Here is a 24876-nt window from a genome sequence, read left to right as displayed (position 1 = left end):
TTAATATAGGAGACCAAGTTTGAGAGTTACATTCACTGCTGAGCTCAAGTGGCTTTGAATACATGCCTTTATGCCCAGTGAATATCTTCATAATGGTGTGTAGTCCTGTGTCCCTGGGAAAGTTACTAGCCCAGAGATATTCCTCTTCTAAGCTATTACAGAATGTTATTATTTGTACCTATTTTTTAACGCTTCTCACATACTGCCTAGGTTTGTAGTTATCCTGTTATACATGAAAATCCTCTTGTCTTCAATGGATAATAAATTTCTAGATTGTTAAGACCATACCTTCTGCTTTTTATCAACAAATTCCATAGTATCATACTTGGTACTCAAAAGATATATTTTTGTTTGGACTAATTTGTTACCCAAATAAGAAAAGCACCTTGAATGGGGTGGTTTCTCACCATAATTCACTTCTTTTTCATACACTGAGAAGCAGCCAATGAATGCCAGTTACAGTGGTAGTTCTTTTACTATGAATTATATTTAGAGTTACTTAAATGTAATTCTCAACATCACCAATATGTTTTGCCAATCAGAATATTTGCCTCAATTTAGATTCTTGTAATGGTGTTCTGACTGATCTCCTCAACTCTATTCATTCAGATTTCCTCTTGTTATTAACTATTTCCTGTTTCCCCACCTACCTTTTAAGATCCTGGAAAATAGGGATCGTGTGTTGAAGTTCAGCAGGCCAGAGGCCCACACAAATACTGGCCCTCCATATCTATTGCATGAATTCACTCACAAGAGTAATTGAGGGGAAGAGAGAGCATGCCAGAAGATTAAAGGGGGTGCTAAACATACATCAAACCTATTGTGAATTAATTTCTCATTTTTCTCCTCAGAACACCCTTGGTCCCATTTCTGCAGATCCTTTAGAAATGGTAAGAAACTTTAAAGAAAATCTCCAGAGAGACTTAAGTTTGCATTTTAGAGATTTTTTTTAAATTATTAATTATTTTTCTTTTCTTTTCTTTTTTTTTTTTTTTTTGAGACGGAGTTTCATTCTTGTTGCTCTTGTTGCCCATGCAATGGAGCTATCTTGGCTCATCGCAACCTCTGCCCCCAGGTTCAAGCGATTCTCCTGCCTCAGCCTCCTGAGTAACTAGGATTACAGGCATGCACCACCACGCCTGGCTAATTTTGTATTTTTAGTAGAGACAGGGTTTCTCCCTGTTGGTCAGGCTGGTCTTGAACTCCCGACCTCAAGTGATCTGCCTGCCTTGGCCTCCCAAAGTGCTGGGATTATAGGCGTGAGTCAACTCACTGGGCCCAAGATTTTGATTTTTACTTGAAATTTACCTTAAATGTCAAATATGCTAATAAAATGTTCCACCTGGGCACTATTTTCAATTCTCAGTGACTTAATCTTGTGCCTCATATCCATTGAAGATGGCCTCCCATCCCTGAGAATAGTTGACCCAAGTCATTTGACCAGACGTGGGTTTACTTGAAGTTAAGAGAGCTTAAATTTCAGGGCCCCTCACTTGGGCCCCTGGAAGGGGCCCTAGCAATGTGTTCATATGGTTATATATTTTTGTAAAATTAGCAAAGGTAACATATTTTAACCATAATCACTTAATTCCACTACCTCTTCACTCTAGCTTTCCTCCGTCACAATTGCCTCCATATTAGATGGAATTACAGTGGCTATGGGCATTTTGTGTTCATAGTTCTGTCTTCTTTTTCTTAAAAGAGGGTCCCATGAATCCTGGATTTGCCTCTACCAAAGTAACAGCCCAATTCACCAAGCCGAGTGACTTGGGGGTTTTGTGTTTGTTTTGGAATACCTTAGAGAACAGAGCAGGTTCGCTGGAGCTTCCTGGCTCTTCCTGAGACCAAGAACACACCATGTCTTCAGAAGGCATGGCTCTTGGAGGACTCGGGCGTGTCAGTAGAGTAGTGGTGAACTTCTGAGATGGAAGTCTCTCGCTAGAGCCCTTTCTTTTTTCCTTTTCAAAGTTATATTAGGCCAGGCGGGGTGGCTCATGTCTGTAATCCCAACACTTTCAGAGCCTAAGGCAGGAGGATCTCTTGAGCTCAGGAATTTGACAGCAGCTTGGGCAACACGGCAAAACCTTGCCTCTACAAAAAATACAAAAAATGGCCAGGTGCGGTGGCTCATGCCTGTAATCCCAACACTTTGGGAGGCCGAGGCAGGCGGATCACGAGGTCAGGAGTTCGAGACCAGCCTGACCAACATGGTGAAACCCCATCTCTACTAAAAATACAAAAATTAGCCGGATGTGGTGGCGTGTGCCTGTAGTCTCAGCTACTCAGGAGGCTGAGGCAGGAGAATCGCTTGAACCCGGGAGGCGGAGGTTGCAGTGAGCCAAGATCACACCACTGCACTCCAGCCTGGGAGACAGCTGTCTTAAAAAAAAAAAAATTAGCCAGGTGTGGTGGCACGTGGCTGTGGTCCCAGCTACTCAAAAGACTGAAGTGGGTGCATGGCTTGAGCCCTGGAGTGGAGGCTGCAGTGAGTCGAGATTGTACCACTGCACTCTAGCCTGGGCGACAGAGCAAGATCCTGTCTCACAAAAAATAATAAAAATAAAAATAGTTATATTATATTTCACATTATACAAATAATATATGAATATATCACTCTTGGAAAAGTCAAGGAATTCAGATAAACAGCCCTCTCCAGAGGTAATCACCATTATTAGCTTGATATGTTTTTTTTTTTTTTTTTTGTATTTTCAGTAGAGACAGGGTTTCACTATGTTGGCCAGGCTAGTCTCGAACCCCTGACCTCAGGTGATCCACCCGCTTCGACCTCCCAAAGTGCTGGGATTACAGGAATGAGCCACCGCGCCCGGCCCCAGTTGATGTGTATTTTCTAGATCTTTAGTGTGTATTTACATCACATTTATTTTGAAAAATATAGTTTTGTTTTATGGAATTTTTTTCTACATAAGTCGCATCATACTGTATATATTTTCTTATAAACTTGCATTTTTTTACTCATCAATGTGTTTGCACATTTTTTTCTTTTTCTTTTTTCATTTTGAAACGGGCTCACTCTGTCACTCAGGCTGGAATGCAATGGCATGATCATGGCTCACTGCGGCCTCAACCTCCTGGGCTCAAGCAATCCTCCTACCTCAGCTTCCCAAATAGCTAAGACTACAGTTGTGTGCTGCTATGCTTGTCTAATTTTTAAAATTTTTTATAGAAAAATGTGTTGCCCAGGCTGGGCATTATTTCTTCTTAAAATGTTAGGTAGACTTTACTAATGTGTCATCTAGTCCTGGAGCTTTCTTTGTGGAACTACAAATTCAACTGCTTTAATAGATCAAGCACTATTCAGGTTATCTGTTTCTTCCTGAGCAAGCTTTTGTACCTTGTGTCTTTCGAGTAATTTGTCCATTTTGTCTAAGTTGTTAAATTTATTGGCTTAAAGGGGTTCATAACATTCCATTATTATCCCTTCATTGTCTTTAAAAGCTATTGTGATGTCATCCCTCTCATTCCTGATATTGGTAATTTGTGTCTTCTCTCTTTTTTTCTTAATCAGTTTGGCTAAAGGTTTGTCAATTTTATTCATCTTCTCAAAAGAACAAGATTTTAGTTTCATATAATTCTCCCTATTGTTTTTCTGTTCTCTGTCTCACTGATTTCCAGTTTGTTTTTATTATTTCCTTTGTTCTGCCCACTTTGGGTTTAGTTTCCTCTTCTAATTTCTTTCTTTCTTTTTTTTTTTCTTTTTTTCTTTTTTTTTGAAATGGAATCTCGCTCTGCCACCCAGGCTGGAGTGCACTGGTGTGATCTTGGCTCACTGCAACCTCCGTCTCCCAGGTTCAAGCAATTCTCTGCCTCAGCCTCCTGAGTAGCTGGGATTACAGGTGCCCGCCACCACGCCTGGCTAATTTTTGTATTTTTAGTAGAGACGGGGGTCTCACCATCTTGGCCAGGGTGGTCTTGAACTCCTGACCTCGTGATCCACCTGCCTCGGCCTCCCAAAGTGTTGGGATTATAGCCCTGAGCACTGCGCCCGGCTCCTCTTCTAGTTTCTTAAGGTAGAAGCTCAAATCATTGAGATAGTCTTTTCTGATATAGGCATTTAATGCTATACACTTGTATCTAAGTACTACTTTAAAATTTGATTTTTTATTTTCATTCATTTCAAAGTACTTTATAATTTGCTTTTGTATTTCTTCTTTGACTAGTAGGTTTTTATTTTTTTATTTTTGAGACAGAGTCTCATTCTGTTGCTCAGACTGGAGTGCAGTGGTGCAATGTTGGCTCACTGCAACCTCTGCCTCCCGGGTTCAAGCGATTCTCCTGCCTCAGCCTCCCAAGTAGCTGGGATTACAGGCGCATGTCACCATGCCCAGCTAATTTTTGTATTTTTAGTAGAGATGGGGTTTCACCATATTGGTCAGGCTGGTCTTGAACTCCTGACCTCATGATCTGCCCGCCTTGACCTCCCAAAGTGCTGGGATTATGGCATGAGCCACTGCACCCAGCCGACTAGTAGATTTTTAGAAGTATGTTATTTAGTGTCCAAATATTGGAAATGTTACAGGTGGCTTTTTTATGGGCTTCTCATAAAATCCGTTGTGATCAGAAAATCCATTGCGATCAGAAAACATACTTTATATATTTGAATCATTTTAAGTTTATTTAGATTTGTTTCATTTCCACAATGTGGATTATATTGGTAAGTGTTTATATGCACTTGAAAAGGATGTTTCAAGACCAATAAAGCTGTTATTGGTCAAGCTATTCAAGTCTTCTATCTCCTTCCTGTTTTTCCTTTTATATCCTTACTATATTCTTACTGATTTTCCATTTACTTATTCTGTACTTATTGAAAAAGGAATCTCTAAGATTGTAGATTTATCTTTTTCTTCTTTCACTCTTACGACTTTTTGCTTCGTGTATTTTGAAGCTTTGTAATTAGATGCTTAACAATTTGGAATGTTTTGTCTTCGGATGAATTGATTGTTTTGTCATTATTCACTGACCCTTTGATTCCTGATAATATTCTTTGTTCAGAATTCTTCTATGTCAAATACTAATATGGCCACCCGAGCTTTCTTTTGATTCATTTTAGCAAGATATATCTTTTTCTATACTTTTATTCTTAACATGTTTGTGTCATTATATTTAATATAACAAGTTTCTTCTTTTTCCCTATGGTTTCAGATAGTGTTTCATAAAATGAGTTTCTTGGCCACGTGTGGTGGCAAATACCTGTAATCCCATTACTTTGGGAGGCAGAAGCAGGAGGATCACATGAGCCCAGGAGTTCAAGATCATCCTGAGCAGCATGGCGAGACCTTGTCTCTGCAAAACTAAATTAGCCGGGTGTGGTAGTGCACACCTGTGATCCCAGCTATTCAGAAGGCTGAGGTGGGAGGATTGCTTAAGCTCAGGAGGTCGATCCTGCAGTGAGCTGTGATTGTTCCACTACACTCCAGCCTGGGTGACAGAGCAAGATCCTGTCACACACACACACACACACACACACACACAAAGTTTCTTTTTGACCTCATATAGTTTGGTCTTGCCCTTTCTAAAAAAATGGTTTCAAAGATGGACTCTCACTATGTTGCCCAGGCTGGAATGCAGTGGCTATTCACAGGCACAATCATAGCACATTACCACCCCAAACTCCTAGCCTCAAGCGTTCTTCCCACTTCAGCCTCCAGAGTAGCTGGGACTACAAGTGTGTGTCACCATGCCCAGTAAGGGTCTAGTCTTTTTATAGAGTCTGACAATCTCTGCCTTTTCATTGGGGTTATTTAGACCATATACATTTAATGTGATTATTTGTATGTTTGGGTTTAAATCTACAGTCTTGCTATTTACTTTTACAATATTGCTATTTACTTTCTATTTGTCCTCTCTTTTTCTTCTTTTTCCCCTTCTTTTCCACCTTCTTTTAAAATTAGTATTTTTAATTATTCTATTTCCTCTCTTCTCTTGGCTTATTAACTATGCCTTTTCCTTATTTTAGGATGCAAATGTTTGTTTTAAAGGAGACATTAAATTGAGTCTTCCAGTTTACATAATGAAGATCAAACCACCTAAGCCTGTTACAGGTAAGTGTGATTCACATCTCTCTCCTTTTGCCATTGATTTATCTGTTCTTTCCTCCTTTCCCCACATGTCTTATCTTTTCAACTTATTAGCAACAATATCAAAATTACGAACATAGTCATGAAGAGGAAATTTTTTTAAAACTCATAAGCTCTGAGACATTAAAACAAAAAATGTAAGTAATGCATTTGTATTACATACAGCTAACTAACAGAATTGGAAGGTCAGGAGAGAAAGATATCTTTTCTGAATTGCCAGGTTGAGTTCATTTATTCCTACATTTCTGTGCTACTTCATTTGACTGCTAGTTGTAATACATTCTTTCCTACATTCTTGTGGTAATTTATTCATTATTATTTGCTGAATGCCCATAATGCACCAAGCACAAAGATGAGTAAAACACCTCTCCTCTCCTGCACTCTAGAAGTTGATAGTCTACTAAGGGAGAATGACAAGAAACCACCATAGTAGGATGTGATAAGTACAGCAATGGGGACCATCAAGGGCCGTGAAAACTCAGAGTAAGAAGTGACTGACTTGCTAGGGAGTAAGGGACATTTGGGCACAGTTTCAAAGAAAGGGACTTGGTCAAGAGGAGCAGAGAGGCTAGCTATTGTAGGCAGCAAATACAGAGGATATCCTCTCAGCATTCACACATGATCACAAAGACATATCTGTAAGAATGTTCACCCCGGTGGACTAGTAGTTACAATTAAAAAAAAAAAACAGAAAAATGTTCACTGTAGCATTATGTACAGAGGTGAATAATTGGTTAAATAAAACCTGGGCCGTGCGCGGTGGCTCATGCCTATAATCCTAGCACTTTGGGAAGCCAAGGTGGGCGGATTGCTTGAGCTCAGGAGTTCAAGACCAGCTTGGGGAACATGGCAAAACTCCGCCTCCACAAAAAATACAAAAATTAGTCAGGCAGAGTGGCATGCACCTGTAGTCCCAACTACTTGGGAGGCTAAGGCAGGAGAATCGCCTGAGCCCAGGAAGCAGAGGTTGCGGTGAGCTGAGATTGTGCCATTGCACTCCAGTCTGGGAGACGGGAGCGAAACCCCGTCATAAATAAGTAAATAAATAAATAAATAAATAAATAAATAAATAAATAAATAAAATCTGGTACACTCATACAAAAAGTACTTTGCAACCATTAAAAAAACAAAAGAGAGGCCAAGTGTGATGGCTTAGGCCTGTAACCCTAGCACTTTGAGAGGCCAAAGGAGGAGGATCACTTGAGCCTAAGAGGTTGAGGCTGTAGTGAGCTATGATCACACCACTACACTCCAGCCTGGTGACAGAACAAGACCCTGGCTCAAAATCAAGAACAACCCCCCGAAAAGGGAGATGCCAAAGGCAAAGAATAGAAAATTTTCTCTTGTAAAAGAATGTGGTGGTCAGACTTGCTCTATCAGTATTTATTATAAAGCTGCAGTTATTAAGATAAAAAATAGATAAGTGAATAATAGAAATATAGATGAAATATAGAAATATAGATAGATAGAAATAGCAGATAGAAAAATAGAGGAAAAATAGGTGAATGAAACAGGATATAGAGACCAAAATAGACTCAGGCATAAATGGACACTTGATGCATTATAGAGGCAGCACTGTGGAGCACTGAAGAAAGGGTGGTCATTTCAATAAGTGGTGGTGGTTGTTTATGTGGAGACAAAAATAAAACTTAACCCCTGCCTCATGCCATACACAAAACTAAATTCCAGATGAACTGTAGAAGTAAATATATGAAAGGCAAAACAGTAAAGCGTTTAGAAAATAAATATACTCTTTAGGCCCGGTGCAGTGGCTTATGTCTGTAATCCCAGCACTTTGGGAGGTCGAGGCAAGTGGATCACTTGAAGCTAGGAGTTCAAGACCAGCCTGGCCAACATGGCGAAACCCCGTCTGTACTAAAAATACCAAAAAAAAAAAAAAAGAAAGAAATAGCTGGGCGTGATGGCGTGCACCTGTAGTAGTCCCAGCACTTTGGGAGGCCGAGGCAGGCAGATTGCTTGTGAGCTCAGGAGTTCGAGACCATCCTGGGCAACATGGAGAAACCCCATCTCCACACAGAAAATACAAAAATTAGCTAGGCATGGTGGTGTGTGCCTGTAGTCCCAGCTACTTGGGAGGTTAAAGCGGGAGAATTGCTTGAACCTGGGAGGCAGAGGTTGCAGTGAGCTGAAATCGCACCATTGCACTCCTGCCTGGGCGACACAGCGAGCGAGATCCTGTCTCAAAAAAAAGAAAAAGAAAATAATATAAACAATAACTTTATCACCTCTGGGTAGGGAAAGACTTTTCAAATAAGACACAAAAAGTACTTACAATTTTTAAAAATTGAATAAATTTGACTACATTAAAATTAGGAATTTCAGATCATTCAAAGACATCATTAAGAGGATGAAAGATCAGGCCACATAGAGGTAGAAGTTATTTGCAAAACACATAAAACCCACTAATGGTTCATGTCCAGAATATATGAAGAATTACTACAGATTCTTAAGAAAAAGAGAGATAATCCAGTACAAAACAGGCAAGAGTATTGCACAGGCTATTCACCAAAAAAAGATTATTTAAATGACCAATAAACATGAAAAGGTGCTCACCATCATTAGTCTGCAGGGAAGTGCAAATTAAAATCACAGTGAAGTAGCATAACACATTCACTAGGATGGGTAAAATTAAAAAGACTGACTACACCAAGTGATGGTGAAGATGTGGAACAATCAGTACTCCCATACATTGCATTTAGCAATGAAAACTGGTACAACTACTTTGGAAAATGTGTTTGGTATTATCTAGTAAAGCTGACAATAATTTGTATCCTATGACACAGTATTTACACTGCTAGGTGATAGAGTGACCAACCATACCAGTTTGCCTGACTGAGGAGTTTCCTGGGATGTGAGATTTTTCAGTGCTAAAACTAAGAAACTCCTAAGCAAGCCATTTTGAGTTAGTCACTCTGCTTCTAGGAATGTACCCATAGATTTGCAAGCAAGTGTGTTCCAGGAAACATGTGCATGAATGGTAATAGTGACATGATTTTTAATAGCCCCAAACACAAAGCAACTAAATGTTCATCAATAGTAGAACAGATAAATTGTACTATATTTATTCAATGGAATACTATACAGCAATGAAAAATGAACAAACTGCAGCTACACACAGCAAAATGGATAAATCTCATGAACAATATTGAGCAAAAGAGGGCAGCCATAGAGTTAACACTGCATGGTTCCCCTTATGTACAGTTTAGAATCAGGCAAAATGAAACTATGGTGTTGAGGATGCATGTTTAGGTGATAAAAGCATAAGTAAATGCAATGAAGTGGCTACTATAAAAGTCAGGAGAGTGGTTGCCACTCTTCCCAGAGAATTGTGATTAGAAAGGGGCCCCTGGGAAGCTTCTAGTGAGATGGCAATGTTCTATTTCTTTTTTTTTTTTTTTTTTTTTTTTTTTTTTTTTTTTTGAGACAGGGTCTCCCTCTGTCACCCAGGCTGGAGTGCAGTGGCACAATCTCGACTCACTGTGACCTCTGCTTCCCAAGCAATCCTCCCACCTCAGCCTCCCAAGTAGCTGGGACTACAGGAACATGCCATCAGGCCTGGCTAATTTTTGTATTTTTTGTAGAGATGGGATTTTGCCATGTTGCCCGGCTGGTCTCAAACTCTGGGGCTCAAGCGATCCTCCTGCCTCGGCCTTCCAAAGTGCTGGGATTACAGGCATGAGCCACTGCGCCCAGCCTATGTTCTATTTCTTGACCTGAGTAGATGATACCAGAGGTTTGCTTTATAATAACTCATTAAGGTATATTAAGGTATATGTTTTATGCTCTTTTCAGAATGTATGTTACACTTCACAATAAGAAAAAGGTTTAATAATTAAAGATAAGCAACAATGAAGAGGATCTATAGTACTAATATGAAACAATCTCCAAAATATTTTAGTAAGTGAAAATACAAGGGGAATAATGTATAATAGCAATTCTCAAACTTTAGCTGCATCAGACTCATTTGGAGAACTCATTAAAACCCAGATTGTTTGCCTATAGTGCCAGCTACTCAAGAAGCTGAGATGGAAGGATTGCTTGAACAAAGGAGTTCAAGCCTAGCCTGGGCAATATAGCACAACCCCATCTCAAAAAAAAATCCAGATTGCTGGGCCCCACGACAGTTTCTTCTATTCCAGTAGGTCTGGGGTGGACCCTGAGAATCTGTATTTTTAACAAGTTCCCAGGTGACTCTGTCACTGCTGATCTGGCGTCATCCTTTGAGAACTAGTGTATCATATGATACTATGTATTTATAAAACAGGTGTCTCCCTCTAGAAAATTATGCAATTGTCTCTGAGGAAGCAGTCAAGGGCACTGTGGAATCTCCTGGGCAACTTGAGGGACCCAGGCACCTTCCAAAGTGAACAGAATTCCGAAACTCAGGGTGCAAATCCAGAAAACAAGTCATCCAGTTTTGCTGTGGATTTAGGAACAGATGAAAAAGAAGGAAATGAAAGGTTATTGGGAAGAGAAGTAGTAAGAAAAGTGACTGACATAGAAAGATTTTTTTAAAGGAAGATAATTGGGTAAATGTTGGCATAAGAAGAGACTGAGACTGCCTGATTATGTGAGTGTTCAGCAGTGGCTGAAAAGTGATGGTAACTGGCAGATTTGGGGCCTTCCTCAGCTGGGGAGACAGGGACAGTGATCTAAAGTCTCTAGTGGCATTGTGAACATTTCCCCCACACCCCGGCCTTTGCAAATATTCTGTAATCCAAACGCAGAGAGAATGATGTTGGGATGAAGATATAGAAGAAGGAGGACAGCAGCTGCTCTCTGCCTGGGCTCTGTGAGCTGGTGGGATACAGCAGAGGCCGGGAGAAGACTGAATACAGACCAATTTGCAGAGCAAGAATCCATTTCTGAGGCTGAGGGATTCTGCAGGAAACTGGGAAGTGTGGAGGAAGTAGAGGAAAGTCAGGAAAGGGGAAGTCAGATGGCTTAACTAATTCTGTAATTTTAATTTTCAACCTAGGCACCACATTCAAAAGCCCCCTGGAAGTCTTTGCAAAGATCAAGGACTGCTACGGACTGGGCTCCGGGCAGAATCATTTCATCAAGGACAGTCAGTGGGAACAGCAAGCTGAGATCTTCAATGCTTCCTACAAGAAGTATCTAGATGGGGAGTGGGGGGAGGAGCCACTCAGGTGAGCCCCCTAATCCCAGGAAAGCCAGGGAGCCTCCCCAGGCTTCTGCTGTCTTGGCACCTACATGAATCAACCCAGGGACCTGAATTAATCTGAGATCTAAAAGCTCTTTCTGGGGCCGGGACAGTGGCTCACACCTGTAATCCCAACACTTTGGGAGGCCGAAGCAGGAGGAGCATTTGAGCCCCCAAATCTGAGACCAGCCTGGGCCACATGTCGAGACCTTATCTCTAAAATAAATAAGCTCTTTCCAGTTTGGGAGAATTTTGAGAGAACATCAGCAGATATTTTGAAATGTTGTGTGGAGATTATTACTATATAATTAGAACAAAGGCTGATAATGTGGAGTTAAAAGAAGAAATAGATATCTATGGAAATGAGAAATATAATTTATTTCAGTTTTATATATGACATCTCTTTTTAAAATTTGTTTCTTTAAAAGTTTTTTTTTCTAGTTATCTAAAAGCACAGAGGCCGGGCACGGTGGCTCAGGCCTGTAATCCCAACACTTTGGGAGTCTGAGGCAGGTGGATTACCTGAGGCCAGGAGTTTGAGACCAGCCTGGTCAACATGGTGAAACCGTCTCTACTAAAAATACAACAATTAGCAGGGCATGGTGGCGGGCACCTGTAACTCCAGCTACTCAGAGGCTGAGGCAGGAGAATCACTGGAACCCTGGCGATGGAGGCTTCAGTGAGCTGAGATCACGCCACTGCACTCCAGCCTGGACAGAGATAGACTCCGTCTCAAATAATAATAATAATAAATAATAATAATAAACACAGAAGATCCTAAAGACAAATAAAGTCACCACTACTAAAATTGTTCTCCATTTCCTTCCTGCCTTTCTAAATGTAATGTAGCATAGGTGTATAATTATTATAATATATGACTTGCCCATCTTGGTGGGCAGTTAGGTCTCATTAGCTCCAAGTTGTGTTGGAGAGCCCCAGTCTTTGAAGTATCGATGAGGGAGCTGGTTTTAGGAATTAGGTCTCCTCATAGCTACTGCGGATCTCGGGAATGTTCTCGTTCTCACATGGGAAGCGAAATCTCTCGTGCTGGCAAGTGGACCTTAAATTTTCTTACTTCAGGACACAAAGTCCTAAGTCCCTGACAACAACTCCCTGGTACTGTCTGGAACTATGTCAAGATTCAGTGGTATGCTGGGGCTGGCTCCTACTGCATAGTGAGATAATTAGCGTTTTGCAAGCCAGTTGTAATCCACTCTTTGTTGTCCATTGTGGGAGCATTGACACCATGAAAATCTGCAAACCCTACAAATTGGGGCCTCTTTTATTTAAGAGACCCAGTTTATCAGCACGACACTGGCTGTATTGCCCCTGGGATAGGAGAACATCTATGTAGATCACCCAAGTCTGCTCTTTAAGGACATCTCCCCCAAAACAGAAGTGGCTCTCCAAAAGACAGCTCTCTCTGGCAAGAGCTCTGCACACCACACTGGCCTAGGAGTGATTCCCAGCCCCACCCAACCTGCCCGCACCAGCATCCAAGGTCAGCGCATCCCACCGGGACCAGCACCTAGAATGTGATTTGCTTCATGGCCTTCTTACCCCTGGGAAGGTCCATTCTAACTATCTATTCTGGTTTTAGGACCAAGACTCTGCCAACAGCTCTCCTTGCCAGGGAGTCTACATGGCTCTGACTCGTGTCTCTTTCTTTCCCAGTATGGCCACCTTCTATTTCCTTCTCCCTAGCTGCCTATTTGCAATGCCAACGGAAGTCAAGGGCCCCTCAGGTGAATGAACATGAAGTGGGTGGTTGTCCTAGCAAGGGGTCACCTTGGGGAAACCCCTCAGCAAGCCCTCCCAGAGATGTTCCCCAACAAACCTCGCATGGTAGGAGGGAATGAAGAGGGGAGTTTGGTTGCCAGCTGTAGCCTGTCGGTTTCTGGTTGCATCTGTGGCCCCCGAGCACAGGTTCCCTGATCACAAAGGCTGGCACTGCCTTCAGGGAGTGGTTGCCATAGGAGAAGGCATGAGCCCACATCCACTGGGCTGCTTCTGCATATGAATTTGTCTTGAAGAAGATGTTACTTAAAACACTGAGGGTGTGAATTTTCTAGATGTGAAAGCAGCCAAGGGGAGTTGAGACTGTCCTCCCTATCCAAGAAGGCGAGTGGGCCCCAGGAACAGTCCTCACGGGGCTGCCCAGTCCCTCTCTCTTGGGAAACTCACCCTTCTCTTGGGTGCTGCCAATTAAAACAAACCACTTCAGACTTCAAACCAGCTTCCTCTTGGGCAAACACCTTCTGTGCAAACCAAAGGCCACCCAGAATTCTTATGTAACACCCATTTTCTCTCTCTCTCTCTTTTTTTTTTTTTTTTCCCAGGAATGGCCTGTGTCCTTGGTATACACTGGACCAGAAGTCACAATTTCTTCCTGTATTCACTAAACCGAACTCTAAAGGATAAAGCTGGTACTTTACTGCTGAGATGGGAGTCACTTAAACTCAGGACTTGCAGACATGTCCTTCTCCAGCTTAGCTGAAAGCATGTGACTGACATACATCAAGTGTCACTTTAGGGACCAGATCTAGGCAGGCAGTAGGGGGCTTGGTGGGTATAGTGTGCCCCCAAGAATCTGTCTCTGAAATGTCATGTTCCTTAAAAGACAACAGGTCAATAGGGACAAAGTCTACAGTCAGGTCCACAGGGCTCCTTAAGCAGCTAAGGTAAAAAGAGAGTAGGCTTGGCTGGGCGCGGTGGCTCATGCCTATAATCCCAGCACTTTGGGAGGCCGAGGCGAGTGGATCACCTGAGGTCAGGAGTTCGAGACCAGCCTGACCAACATGGTGAAACCCCATCTCTACTAAAAATACAAAAATTAGCCGGATATGATGGTACGCGCCTGTAATCTCAGCTACTCGGGAGTCTGAGGCAAGAGAATCACATGAACCCGGGAGGCAGAGGTTGCAGTGAGCCAAGATCGCACCACTGCACTCCAGCCTGGGCAACAGAGCGAGACTATCTCAAAAAAAAAAAAAAAAAAAGAGAGAGAGAGTAGCTTTGGAATCAGAAGGTCAGTGCTAATCCTAGCCCAGCTGTCTGCAAACCATGTAGTCTCAGGCCAGTCGCTTCACACCCCAACCCACTTTTCATGCAAAACATAGAGCTAATTAATTACACCATTGTGGTCTAGTGCATGCGTTTGTTGAAAATAGCAAAATCCAGAGAGTTTCTGTATGTGAAAGCTCTTTGAAATTGAAACGCACTAAGGAAATATAGGTTGTTGTTGTTTTACAAATTTATGGAGGTGACCAGGCATGGTGGCTCACGCCTGTAATCCCAGCACTTTGGGAGGCAGAGGCAGGTGGATCTCTTGAGCCCAGGAGTTTGAAACCAGTCTGGGCAACATAGCGAGACCCTGTTTCTACAAAAAACAGCCAAGCATGGCGGCATGAGCCTGTAGTCCCACCTACTCAGGAGGCTGGGCCAGGAGAATCACTTGAGCCCAGGAGGTTGAGGCTGCAGTGAGCCAAGTTCGCACCACTGCACTCCAGCCTGGGTGACAGAATGTGGCCCTGTCTCAAAAAAAAAAAAAAAAAAATTAATGGAAGCAGTTACGTGAGCAAGTTTGCTTTGTGATAATTCCTTGAACTGTACACTTGTTATACTTTATATTACGCTTCAAAAGTAACGTTAAAAAATTCACAAAGGAGGAGTCTCTTTTCTTCCATCCCTTTCCCAGGCAACCTGGCTTCTAATCGCCTTCTATACTGACTGTATGGCCTTGAGCAAGTCACTTCTCTGCCTCATCTATAAAATGGGGATACTAATAAGACTACTTTATAGAACCCTTGTGAGAATGCAATGAAATTATGTGTGTAAAGTGCCTAACACAGTATCCTAGGACATACTCATTAAGCATTAGCTATAGAGTAATAATAGTGTGACATTATCTTATCATCCTAGGCAAGGAGAATAGCACTTCATAAAGAGAAGGAAGATAGTGAGTCCAGACAGGTGCTTCTGGTTCCCATTCCCTGAACAGGCAGACCAGTCTGAGTCACAGGTTGTCCAGGTAGAAGTGATGGGTAGGTGCGGAGTCTGGGGAGAACCCACTGAGTATTGTCCTTTCCCCTAGACCCCGAGGGTGTGTGGCCCTGTGCTGCGCCCATTGCAGTCTCTCAGCTCAGCTGCTCCTCCTCCTACCTGGTGCTGGCCTGTGAGGATGGTGTGCTCACACTGTGGGACCTGGCCAAAGGTAAGTCCTCCCTGCCTCTCTACCTAGTACCTGGGTGGGACTCTGGGCAATGAGTCTGGGAGCTCTGGAATTCCCACAGGCCCTGGGCCTTCTGTTACCTCTGAGTTTTTAAAGTCACCTTGGGAAACTGGTCCTGCTCTCCTCTCATTCATTTCTTCAACAAACATTTATTGGATATAACATGTGCTAATGCTTCCCACTGCCCATGTGTTTATTGAGTGACTTCTCTGAGCCTGGCACTGTACTAGGCTCTGGAAGTATGATCATTGCCTTCATTATTACACTCCAGTGAAGAAGTATGTCTGGCACAGTACAGGTGATCATGGTGGCCTCAGCCTTCCTCCTCCCAGCCCCCAAGCTCTCTAAATAAGTGAGTCTTCTTCCCTGCTATTCTGCCTCATCCCCAGTCAGCAGGAACTCTATTGTATTGGAGCTAAGAGACCTATAAAGCAGTCAAAGCGACACCAGCAGCTATTCTGGGTGGGTGGCACTGTGGTTGAGTTCTAGGGTCCTGGGTCCAGCTTTGCAGATACAGAAATCAATGATATTGCTTCCTAAAATTTGTCAGCCTCTAGGGAAGCAGCTCCCTCTAACCAGACTTTGTTAAAGGCCATTAATGACTCAGTGGTTTGCCATTTTGCAGTTGGAGATGTATTTTCCTAGAGAGTGGAGGTGGGCCACCTTCACTGGGCAGCCCTCCTGGCAGGTGCAGAGAGCATCAGAGATAGTACCCTGTTTGTTGGGTAGCTTGTGATCAGACCAGGGAGCTGACTGTTCTCAGGGAGGCATCTGTCAAGCTAGCAAATTGCCTTCCTCACTTGGCTATCACTTTCTGAAGAATGCAGTGGTTATTTCAACTTTGGAGGATATTTTCCCCACACACTGCTAAGATAAACACCACTAAAGACCCTCCTTTGTTTTACTTATTGAAACAACAGCATTATTATAGAAGCAAAAGATATTTCAAGGAAAGAAGAATGACGATGATTTCATAAGCCTTTGACCAAAATAGCTTGTTTTCATTTTTTTCTGGATATTAAGTTCTTGTTGTTTGGCCACACACACACACACACACACACACCGCCTTTTCTGAAACAGCTGTGCCTTCCCCTGCCCATATGCCTTTCCGTCCCATGGTAAGCTGCGCCTCAGTCCCTGGCTGGGTTGTAGCTTCCTTCCACTCCAGTGCTGACCCCGCCCTCCTCCATGCTCTTGCTTCTCCCCCTCCCCAGTTCCTCTCCAGACACAGCAGCATTCCCCTGCAGGGGCCTTTTCTCTCCCACTGGGCCCTGGGTTTACTGATTTTCTCTCACAGGGTGCTCATTGCTTGATTTTGCCTTCACATCCTACAAGTCCCTCCCACACTTGCTGGTCACAGCCCCTGTGCCCATGGCCTCCTCCCTTACCCCCTTTTCTGACCGGCTTGTGTGATTACTTTCTCTAGGATTCCCTCTTGGGGTCGCTGCTCTTCCTCAGGGATGTTTCTGCCAAAGCATTCACTTCCTAAAATATTTCTTGGTCCACAAAGGACAGAATATGTATCCTGAAGGTCCAGTGAAATCCCAAATGAAATGTGTGGTGCTGTGCACAGACGCCTCCCTCCATCTGGTGGAGGCTAGCGGGACCCAAGGACCCACCATCAGTGTGCTTGTTGAGAGGTCAGTAGCTTGAGGGTGAGACGAGGTAAATAATCGGCCAGATTATTTTAATTGCTATTTAATAGTAAAATCTGACAGCCTCTCTGGCTACAGTCCACCTTCTGTATAGTCATCACTCTCCTGGTGAGCTTCTGAAGATCACCAATGTCATATATATGTTACAATTTTTTCTAACAAAATTGTATGATGGCACAGATGACATCTGCTGTGGTTTGACTCTCCCCTCCAAAACCCATGCAAAAACTTAATCCCCATTGTGGCAGTACTGTGAGGCAGGGCCTTTAGGAGATGATTGGATCATGAAGGCTCTTCCCACATGAATGGATTAACCCACTCATGCATTAATGGATTAATAGGTGAATGGATTAATGGGTATCATGGGAGTGGAAATGGTGGCTTTATAAGAAAAGGAAGAGATACCTGAGCTAGAACATGAGCACACTCAACTCCCTCACCATGTCACACCCTATGCCATCTCGAGACTCTCTAGAGAGTCCCCACCAGCAAGAAGGCTCTCACCAGCTGTGGACCCTTGACCTTGGACTTCTCAGCCTCCAGAACTGTAAGAAATAAATTCCTTTTCTTTATACATTATCCAGTTTCAGGTATTCTGTTATAAGCAACAGAAAATGGATTAAGACAACATCCTTCCTATCCCATACGACCAAGAATAGGCTCATTTCTCCCACAGTAACTTTCCATCAGTTTCTCCAGGCATCTCTCTCTTTTAAACATTGAAAAATACTTAATGCATGCAAATGAACCTGTATAATGTGTGTGTGTGTGTGTGTGTGTGCGCGTGCATGTGTGTACGTGTTGTGTATGTGTATGTAATAAAGAATAATGAGATCAACTCCCCTGTACCCATTGGAAATTGATAATCTCCAGTTCCATTTGGGGTCCCTGTATGGCTCTCCCTCATCAATTCTTCTTGCTCCACCCCAAACACCTTATTAATTACCTAATGCTGAATAACAAACCACCCCAAAACTTAATGGTTTAAGAAAATAGTCAGTGTTTAGTCCTTGAGTCTGTAGGTCAGCAATTTGGACTGGACTCAGTCCATTTCTTCTGCTGGTCTCACCTGGGCTCTCAGATGTGCCTTCAGGCAGCTTGCAGCTCTTCTAAGATGGCTTCACTCACACACCTGGCAGTTGGCAGGTTATTGGCCAGGGCACCTCGGTTTTCCTCATAGTCTCTCCTGCAGACTAGTACAGGCTTCCTCACATGGTAGTCTAAGGGTTCCTAGCAGCAGGAGAGGGCAACCCTAGCACACAAATGCTTTTCAAGCTTCTGCTTATGTTACATTTGCTAATGTTCCATTGGGCAAAGCACATCCCACATCCATGCCCACATTCAAGCAGTAGAAAAACAGACTCCATCTTTTGATGGGAGTCACTGCCAAATACAGCCAACTGCTTTTCAATCTACCACACCATTTTTCTAAATTCATCATTCCTTTGCTTTCCTTTAAGAATTAACCACATTTAGGCCAGGCACAGAGTCACACCTGTAATCCCAGCACTTTGGGAGGCCAAGGCGGGTGGACCACTTGAGCTCAGGAGTTCAAGACCAGCCTGGGTAACATAGTGAGACCCCCTTCTCTGTGAAAAGAAAAAAAATTATTAAAAAATGGAAAAGAATTAACCACATTTGTATGACTGTATCTCTAAACAGTATATCATTTAGCTTTGCATATTTAGGAAACTTATAAAGGGAACCATATTCTATATATTCTCCAACTTGTCTTCCTTCCTTCCTTCCCTCCCTCCCTCCTTCCCTCCCTCCTTCCTTCCTTCCTTCCTTCCTTCCTTCCGTGCATCCTTCTTTCCTTTCTTTCTGTTTTGTTTGGTTTTGTTTGAGACAGGGTCTCACTCTGTGGCCCAGGCTGGTCTTGAACTCCTGGGCCCAAAGTGCTTGGCCCCCAAAGTGCTGGGATTACAGGTGTGAGCCACTGCACCCAGCCTCTAACTTTTCAATGGTATTTATTCTGCATCTTGCTTTACAACATTGTTCACAAGAGCCATGCATGTTGACGCATATAGCTCCAGTTCTTTTATTTTCATTACTGTATTATATTTCATTGTATAATATACCACAATGACTTAAGCATCCTCCTAATAGATATTTGGATTGTTCTTAATTTTTTGCTACTATGAACAGCCTCCTCACATATTTCTTGATTTCTATGAATTTCCCCAGGATATATGCCTAGAAGAGGATATCAAAACTTTTTAAACTTTTAAAGTAGGAGAATGTCTGTATATTTTCTGTCCTATAGGCCTGTAAAGCACCTGGATAAAACCATCTGTGCAGTGGCCCCAGTCCCAGCCTTACCTGGCATGGTAGGTTCCCCCTGCCTCTCTGTGAATGCCCCATGCCTCTCATTTCTCTTCTGTGAACGTGTTCATCTACCCTTCAGAAAATGCTTATTGAAGGCCTGTTATGTGTTAGGCACTGGACTAGCTTTCAGGTTTACAAATAGAAAGAGAAAGAACCTGCCTTCATGGAGCACATGGCTCATTTAGGAAGACAGAGAAGTCACCAGGCAGCTGCCTTAGAACATGAGAAAGGCTGTGATAGGAATTTTTTAATGGATGCATGGAATAGAGAGAGGGGTCACCTAACTCAACCTGCAGAAGTTGGCAGCAGGGGAGGACTGTGTTTTCTGGAGGAGGTGACAGCTGAGCTGAGCCAGAGGAGTTGAGAAGGCAACACCATGGAGGCAAGAGAGCACCACGTGTCCCGGGCACTGCAGGAAGTCCCAGTACCTGCCACATGAGATTGCTGTGGAATGTGGAGAGGCAGGAGTCTGAGGCGGGAAGACGGGTGGGCCAGACCATGGAAGGTCCTGTACACTGGGCAGAAGGATACAGATGTGTCATTCTGTGGGATGGGGCTCAAAACAGAGAGGTCAGAGAATGGGAACAGCATATTTAGAGCATGGATGGGGAGTTGAGAGATCTCAGTTGGAGATGGACTCCACATTCTGGGCTACCTGTGGCTGTTTCCAAAGCAGAGGGAAGCGTGCACGGTTGATCCTCACTTGCAGAGCTGATTCCCCAGTCCTTACAGGGCCCACTGCAGGCCTGGAGAGAAAGTCTGTGATTCCCGGTGCAGCCCTGCAGAGGGTGAGGGGCCTACAGGACCCCCAGGGGAGGCTCCAAGACAGCCCAGGGCTGAAAATGTAGATTCCATGCTCACCAGGCAGGTACAGGTAGTGAGAGGTGGTTGAAGTGGGGGGTACAGCAGGTTCCCCTAGTTAAAGAGAGGGAGTGAATAGAGAAGAGGTTCCCATGGGTACTACTATCACTTACAGGACCTGGAAAATGAGTTCACAAAGTGACTGAGAGGGGCCCCAGGGAAAACTGCGTGGGGACAGTCCTGCAAGCAGAGAGGAGAGTCTGAAGAAAGTGAGGGCAGTGTCCTGTGCGGCAGAAAACCAAGAACATGGTGGAGACGAGTGGCTGAGGCTGGGAGAGACGCAGGAGGTGGCGGAGTGGAGAGGGTGTGGAGAGACCCTCTTGTGTGGGGAGGGGAAAGTGGTGTGGCAACTGGAAGAGGATGTTCGGTCAAAGGGGGCTTTTTTTTTTTTTTTTTCGAAGCGGAGTCTCACTCTGTCGCCCAGGCTGGAGTACAGTGGCGCAATCTTGGCTCACTGCAGGCCCCGCCTCCCGGGTTCACGCCATTCTCCTGCCTCAGCCTCCGGAGTAGCTGGGACTACAGGCGCCCGCCACCTCGCCCGGTTAATTTTTTGTATTTTTAGTAGAGATGGGGTTTCACCGTGTTAGCCAGGATGGTCTCGATCTCCTGACCTCGTGATCCGCCCGCCTTGGCCTCCCAAAGTGCTGGGATTACAGGCATGAGCCACCATGCCCGGCCAAACGGGACTTTCTAAGGATGGGGAGAGTTTAGTATGTTCACTGCAGAGAGGAAAGAGCCCAGGCAGGAGAGCGTCCCCAGCTCGGATCTCAGGCCAGGAGGGGCTGTTCGTTTGAGCAAGGTCCCTGAGGCAGTGGGAAGGAAAGGCACTGGGAGCACAGGTGAGAAACTCAATCTTGGCTACATGGAGGGTGAGCTCTTCAGCAGAGATGTGGAGAACTTGGAAGAGAGGCCAGGGAAAAAGGGGAGGAATGCATAGCCCTGGAGCAGACAGCATGTGGAGGAGGGTCTGTTGGCTGAGGGGGACCCCAGAGGAGTTAGCACACATGTGTGTGCAGGTCCCCAGCAGCCCTGGATGGATCCAGAGGCTGGGGCCCAAGAGGTTTTATGTCCAGCTGCTTCTCTCATTCCTTACTGGGGTGACCTCTACACTTGACCTTCCTGTGAGGGACAGAGTCCAGTAGAAGTCCCCCTCAGCATCTCTTTGCTTCCCAGGTGCTCATCTTTTCCAAGAATGGCTCTGTGTGCCTTATGGATGTGGCCAAGCGTGAAATCATCTGTGCCTTTGCCTCCCAGGGAGCCTTTCCTCTGGAGGTTCCCTGGAAGCCAGTGTTTGCTGTGTCTCCAGACCATCCATGTTTCCTGCTCCGAGGTACAGAAAGGGACCAGGCTGATGCCCACTGACCATTTCCCTGACTTAGTTCTCTCACAGAGAGAGCCCCTCCAATCTCCTCCCCACTCTGTGTCCCCCTCCACCATAGGCCTAAGGGTACCGCAGCTCAGTCCTCACAGGGCACTTCGATAAGATGCCAGCAGGGTCTTCTCTCTGAAGTCACAGCTCAACCCAGACGACCCAGCCTTTATAAGCAGAGAGCAGCCCCCACATGCTCACCTGGGCCACAGAGCCCACTGAGAAAGCGATTGTTACACAGAACATGGGGTTCTTGTCTTGTCACAGGAGACTATTCACATGAAACTGAGTCCCCCGACGATGCTGGAATCCAATATTCTGTTTTCTATTTTAATTTTGAGGCCTGCCCACTCCTGGAAAATATCTCAAAAAATTGCACCATTCCTCAAAGGGACTTGGATAACATGGCCTTCCCCCAAGCACTGCCACTGGAGAAAAGATGTGAGCGTTTCCTCCGGAAGAGGTAAAGAGCTCTGTGTCTTCACCCCCTCCCACATCTGAGGCTGTCTCTGGATTGAGGGATAGTGGAGTTTGTTTTATGGTAAATCCTTTCGGCATTGAAATTTCCCCTGGCTGGGCATGGTGGCTCACACCTGTAATCCCAGCACTTTGGGAGTCCGAGGCAGGCAGATCACCTGAGGTCAGAAGTTCAAGACCAGGCTGGTCAAAATGGTGAAACCCCATCTCTGTTAAAAATACAGAAATTAGCTGGGTGTGGTGGCACATGCCTGTAATCCCAGCTACTCGGGAGGCTGAGGCAGGAGAATTGCTTGAACCTGGGAGGCAGAGGTTGCAGTGAGCCAAGATCGCACCACTGTGCTGCAGCCTAGGTGACAGAGCAAGACTCTGTCTCAAAAAAAAAAAAAGAAAAAAGAAATTTCCCGTAAGTGAAGGGTTCTACCCCATGATAGCCCATGGGCTGCACTCCACCTCACACGTGGATTGGTAGAAAAGGAGTCATTAATTCAGGCTGGGAGAAAAGAAGGGCTTCCAGTTGGTGTTTTCTTCCTGTCAAGATCATCTTTTTAACTTTCTCAATTCCCTCTTAAAAGTACGTTTAGGCCAGGCGCGGTGGCTCACGCCTGTAATCCCAGCACTTTGGGAGGCCGAGGTGGGCAGATTGCTTGAGCTCAGGAGTTCGAGACCAGCCTGGCCAACATGGCGAAACCCCATCTCTACCAAAAACACACAAAATTAGTTGGGCGTGGTAGCATGTGCCTTTTGTCCCAGCTACTCTGGAGGCTGAGGGGGGAGAATCGCTTGAACCTGGGAGGCGGAGGTTGCAGTGAGCCGAGATCGTGCCATTGCACTCCAGCCTAGGTGACAGAGTCAGACCCTGCCTCTAAAAAAAAAAAAAAAGTATGTTTGGATTATTAGACACAATCATTAAGATGCGATTGGCAAACTATGACCTGTGGGCCATATCCAGTTCACTGCCTGGTTTTGTAAATAAGGTTTCCTTTGAACACAGCCGTGCCCATTTGTTTATGTATTATCTATGGCTACTGTAGGCTATGGCAGGATTGAAGGCTGCAAAGGAGACAGCATGACCTATAAAGTCTAAATTATTTACATTCTGGGCCTTTACAGAAAATGTTTGCCAACCCATGATCTAAGACCCCTTTCTTTTACCCATCATTCAGATAAACCGTTATGCGTGCGTTTCTCCTCTTCCCCTTCCTCTTTCCACTCTCCCTAATCCTGCAAGCACCGTTTTCTTGCCCTCCTTTCTGCTATCAAAGCGTAAGGAACAGTACTCAAGCCATTCTGGAGAAATAGGTGTCTCTTCGAATCCATCTCACAACAAATTTCTGGGGATTTGCAAATCCTTGTTGATGATTCCTTTTGGGATCTGACTACACATTTTGGGTGGATTGGGGTCATCAGTGGAGTCCTGGATCCTCGTCCCGGGCCTGCCACTACAGAACTAGGTGGTTCTGGTAGGCTCCTTTCCTTCCAGGGCCTAGATGTTCCTATGTATGTAATGTGACCTCTGAGATTCTGTGATCTCTCCAATCACCGTAATGTCCCTTCACGACTGTTTCCCCCTTTCTCTGTGTAGACTCTTTACTCAGGGAGGATTGAAGTAGAATGGTTAAAATATGCAGGTCTGGAGCCAAACAGACCTGAGTTTGATTCTGACACTACCACTTACAATGAGACCTTGGGCGAGTTACTTAGCCTCTCAGAGGCTCAGTTTCCTCATTCAGTCAAAAAACACATATTGTGCACCTGTGAGATGCCAGGCTGTGTTCTGACCATTTTAATGATGCCTGATTTTTTTGGGCTTAAGGTATTAAGTGGGATGATACACGGGAAGTACCAGGCACAGAGTGGTTGCTTAGTAAATGGTAGGTATGACCATGATGATGGCTCCCTGCTAATCCAAGTTCATGCCTGGGAAAATTCTAAACATCACTAGGTGGCACCATAGCTCCTCTCCGCTTCCTAGTTCATACCTGCACTTAACAGGGGCGTTCATGTCCTTCCTGCTTTGTAGTGCGTTGTAGCTGGGAGGCTCTCGGTACCTCCGGAGGAGACAAATATGGTCTCATGAGTCTCTGGGGAGAGAGAGACAATGAAGAAGGTGATGGTTGACACTGGCCCTCTCTAGAATGTTCAGCTATTCTTCACAGGGAGGGTTTTGTTTTTTTTTTTTGAAACGGAGTTTCGCTCTTGTCACCTAGGCTGAAGTGCACTGGCGCGATCTCGGCTCACTGCAACCTCTGCCTCCCGGGTTCAAGCGATTCTCCTGCCTCACATGTTGGCCGGGCTGGTCTTGAACTCCTGACCTCAGGTTATCTGCCTGCCTCAGCCTCCCAAAGTGGTGGGATTACAGACGTGAGCCACCACGCCTGGCCTGATTTTATTTAAAAGCAGCAAATGTATAGATTACTTTTTTAAAAAGTGTTAAATTGGCCGGACATGGTGGCTCACGCCTGTAATCCCAGCACTTTGGAAGGCCAAGGCAGGCGGATCACCTGAGGCCAGGCGTTCGAGACCAGGCTGGCCAAAATGGTGAAACCCTGTCTCTACTAAAAGTACAAAAATTAACCAAGCATGGTGGCAGGTGCCTATAATCCCAGCTACTCAGGAGGCTGAGGTAGGAGAATTGCTTGAACTCAGGAGGTGGAGGTTGCAGTAAGCTGAGA

General features: G+C 44.5%; 2 protein-coding genes across 4 annotated transcripts in view; one reads left to right on the top strand and one right to left on the bottom strand.

Moving 5' to 3' along the window:
* The window catches only part of WDR93 (WD repeat domain 93), a 47707-nt gene extending 25505 nt beyond the window's left edge, over positions 1 to 22202 (top strand). The window contains exons 7-16 of the mRNA XM_032175649.2: positions 852 to 890; positions 5975 to 6059; positions 11095 to 11266; positions 12955 to 13025; positions 13620 to 13706; positions 15374 to 15493; positions 16938 to 17151; positions 19433 to 19496; positions 21529 to 21685; positions 21992 to 22202. Coding sequence (XP_032031540.1) covers positions 852 to 890; positions 5975 to 6059; positions 11095 to 11266; positions 12955 to 13025; positions 13620 to 13706; positions 15374 to 15493; positions 16938 to 17151; positions 19433 to 19496; positions 21529 to 21685; positions 21992 to 22191 — 1209 coding nt within the window. The 3' untranslated portion in view covers positions 22192 to 22202. The remainder of the gene's footprint in view (positions 1 to 851; positions 891 to 5974; positions 6060 to 11094; positions 11267 to 12954; positions 13026 to 13619; positions 13707 to 15373; positions 15494 to 16937; positions 17152 to 19432; positions 19497 to 21528; positions 21686 to 21991) is intronic.
* MESP1 (mesoderm posterior bHLH transcription factor 1) overlaps positions 1 to 24876 on the bottom strand; it is an 80661-nt gene that overhangs the window by 16123 nt on the left and 39662 nt on the right. For 2 of the 3 annotated variants that reach the window (XR_004251828.2, XR_004251827.2), the window contains one exon: positions 24184 to 24285. The gene's annotated coding sequence lies outside the window, so the exon portion shown is untranslated. Of the gene's footprint in view, positions 1 to 19768; positions 20410 to 24183; positions 24286 to 24876 lie in introns of those variants that run through there. The other variant, XR_009209620.1, reaches the window with a different exon arrangement.

The sequence above is a fragment of the Hylobates moloch genome, unplaced genomic scaffold (genome assembly GCF_009828535.3).
Source record: "Hylobates moloch isolate HMO894 unplaced genomic scaffold, HMol_V3 SCAFFOLD_14, whole genome shotgun sequence".
In the NCBI taxonomy this organism is placed as follows: Eukaryota; Metazoa; Chordata; class Mammalia; order Primates; family Hylobatidae; genus Hylobates; species Hylobates moloch.
The sequence above is the reverse complement of the archived record's forward strand: the minus strand, read 5'-3'. Positions and strand labels throughout refer to the sequence as shown.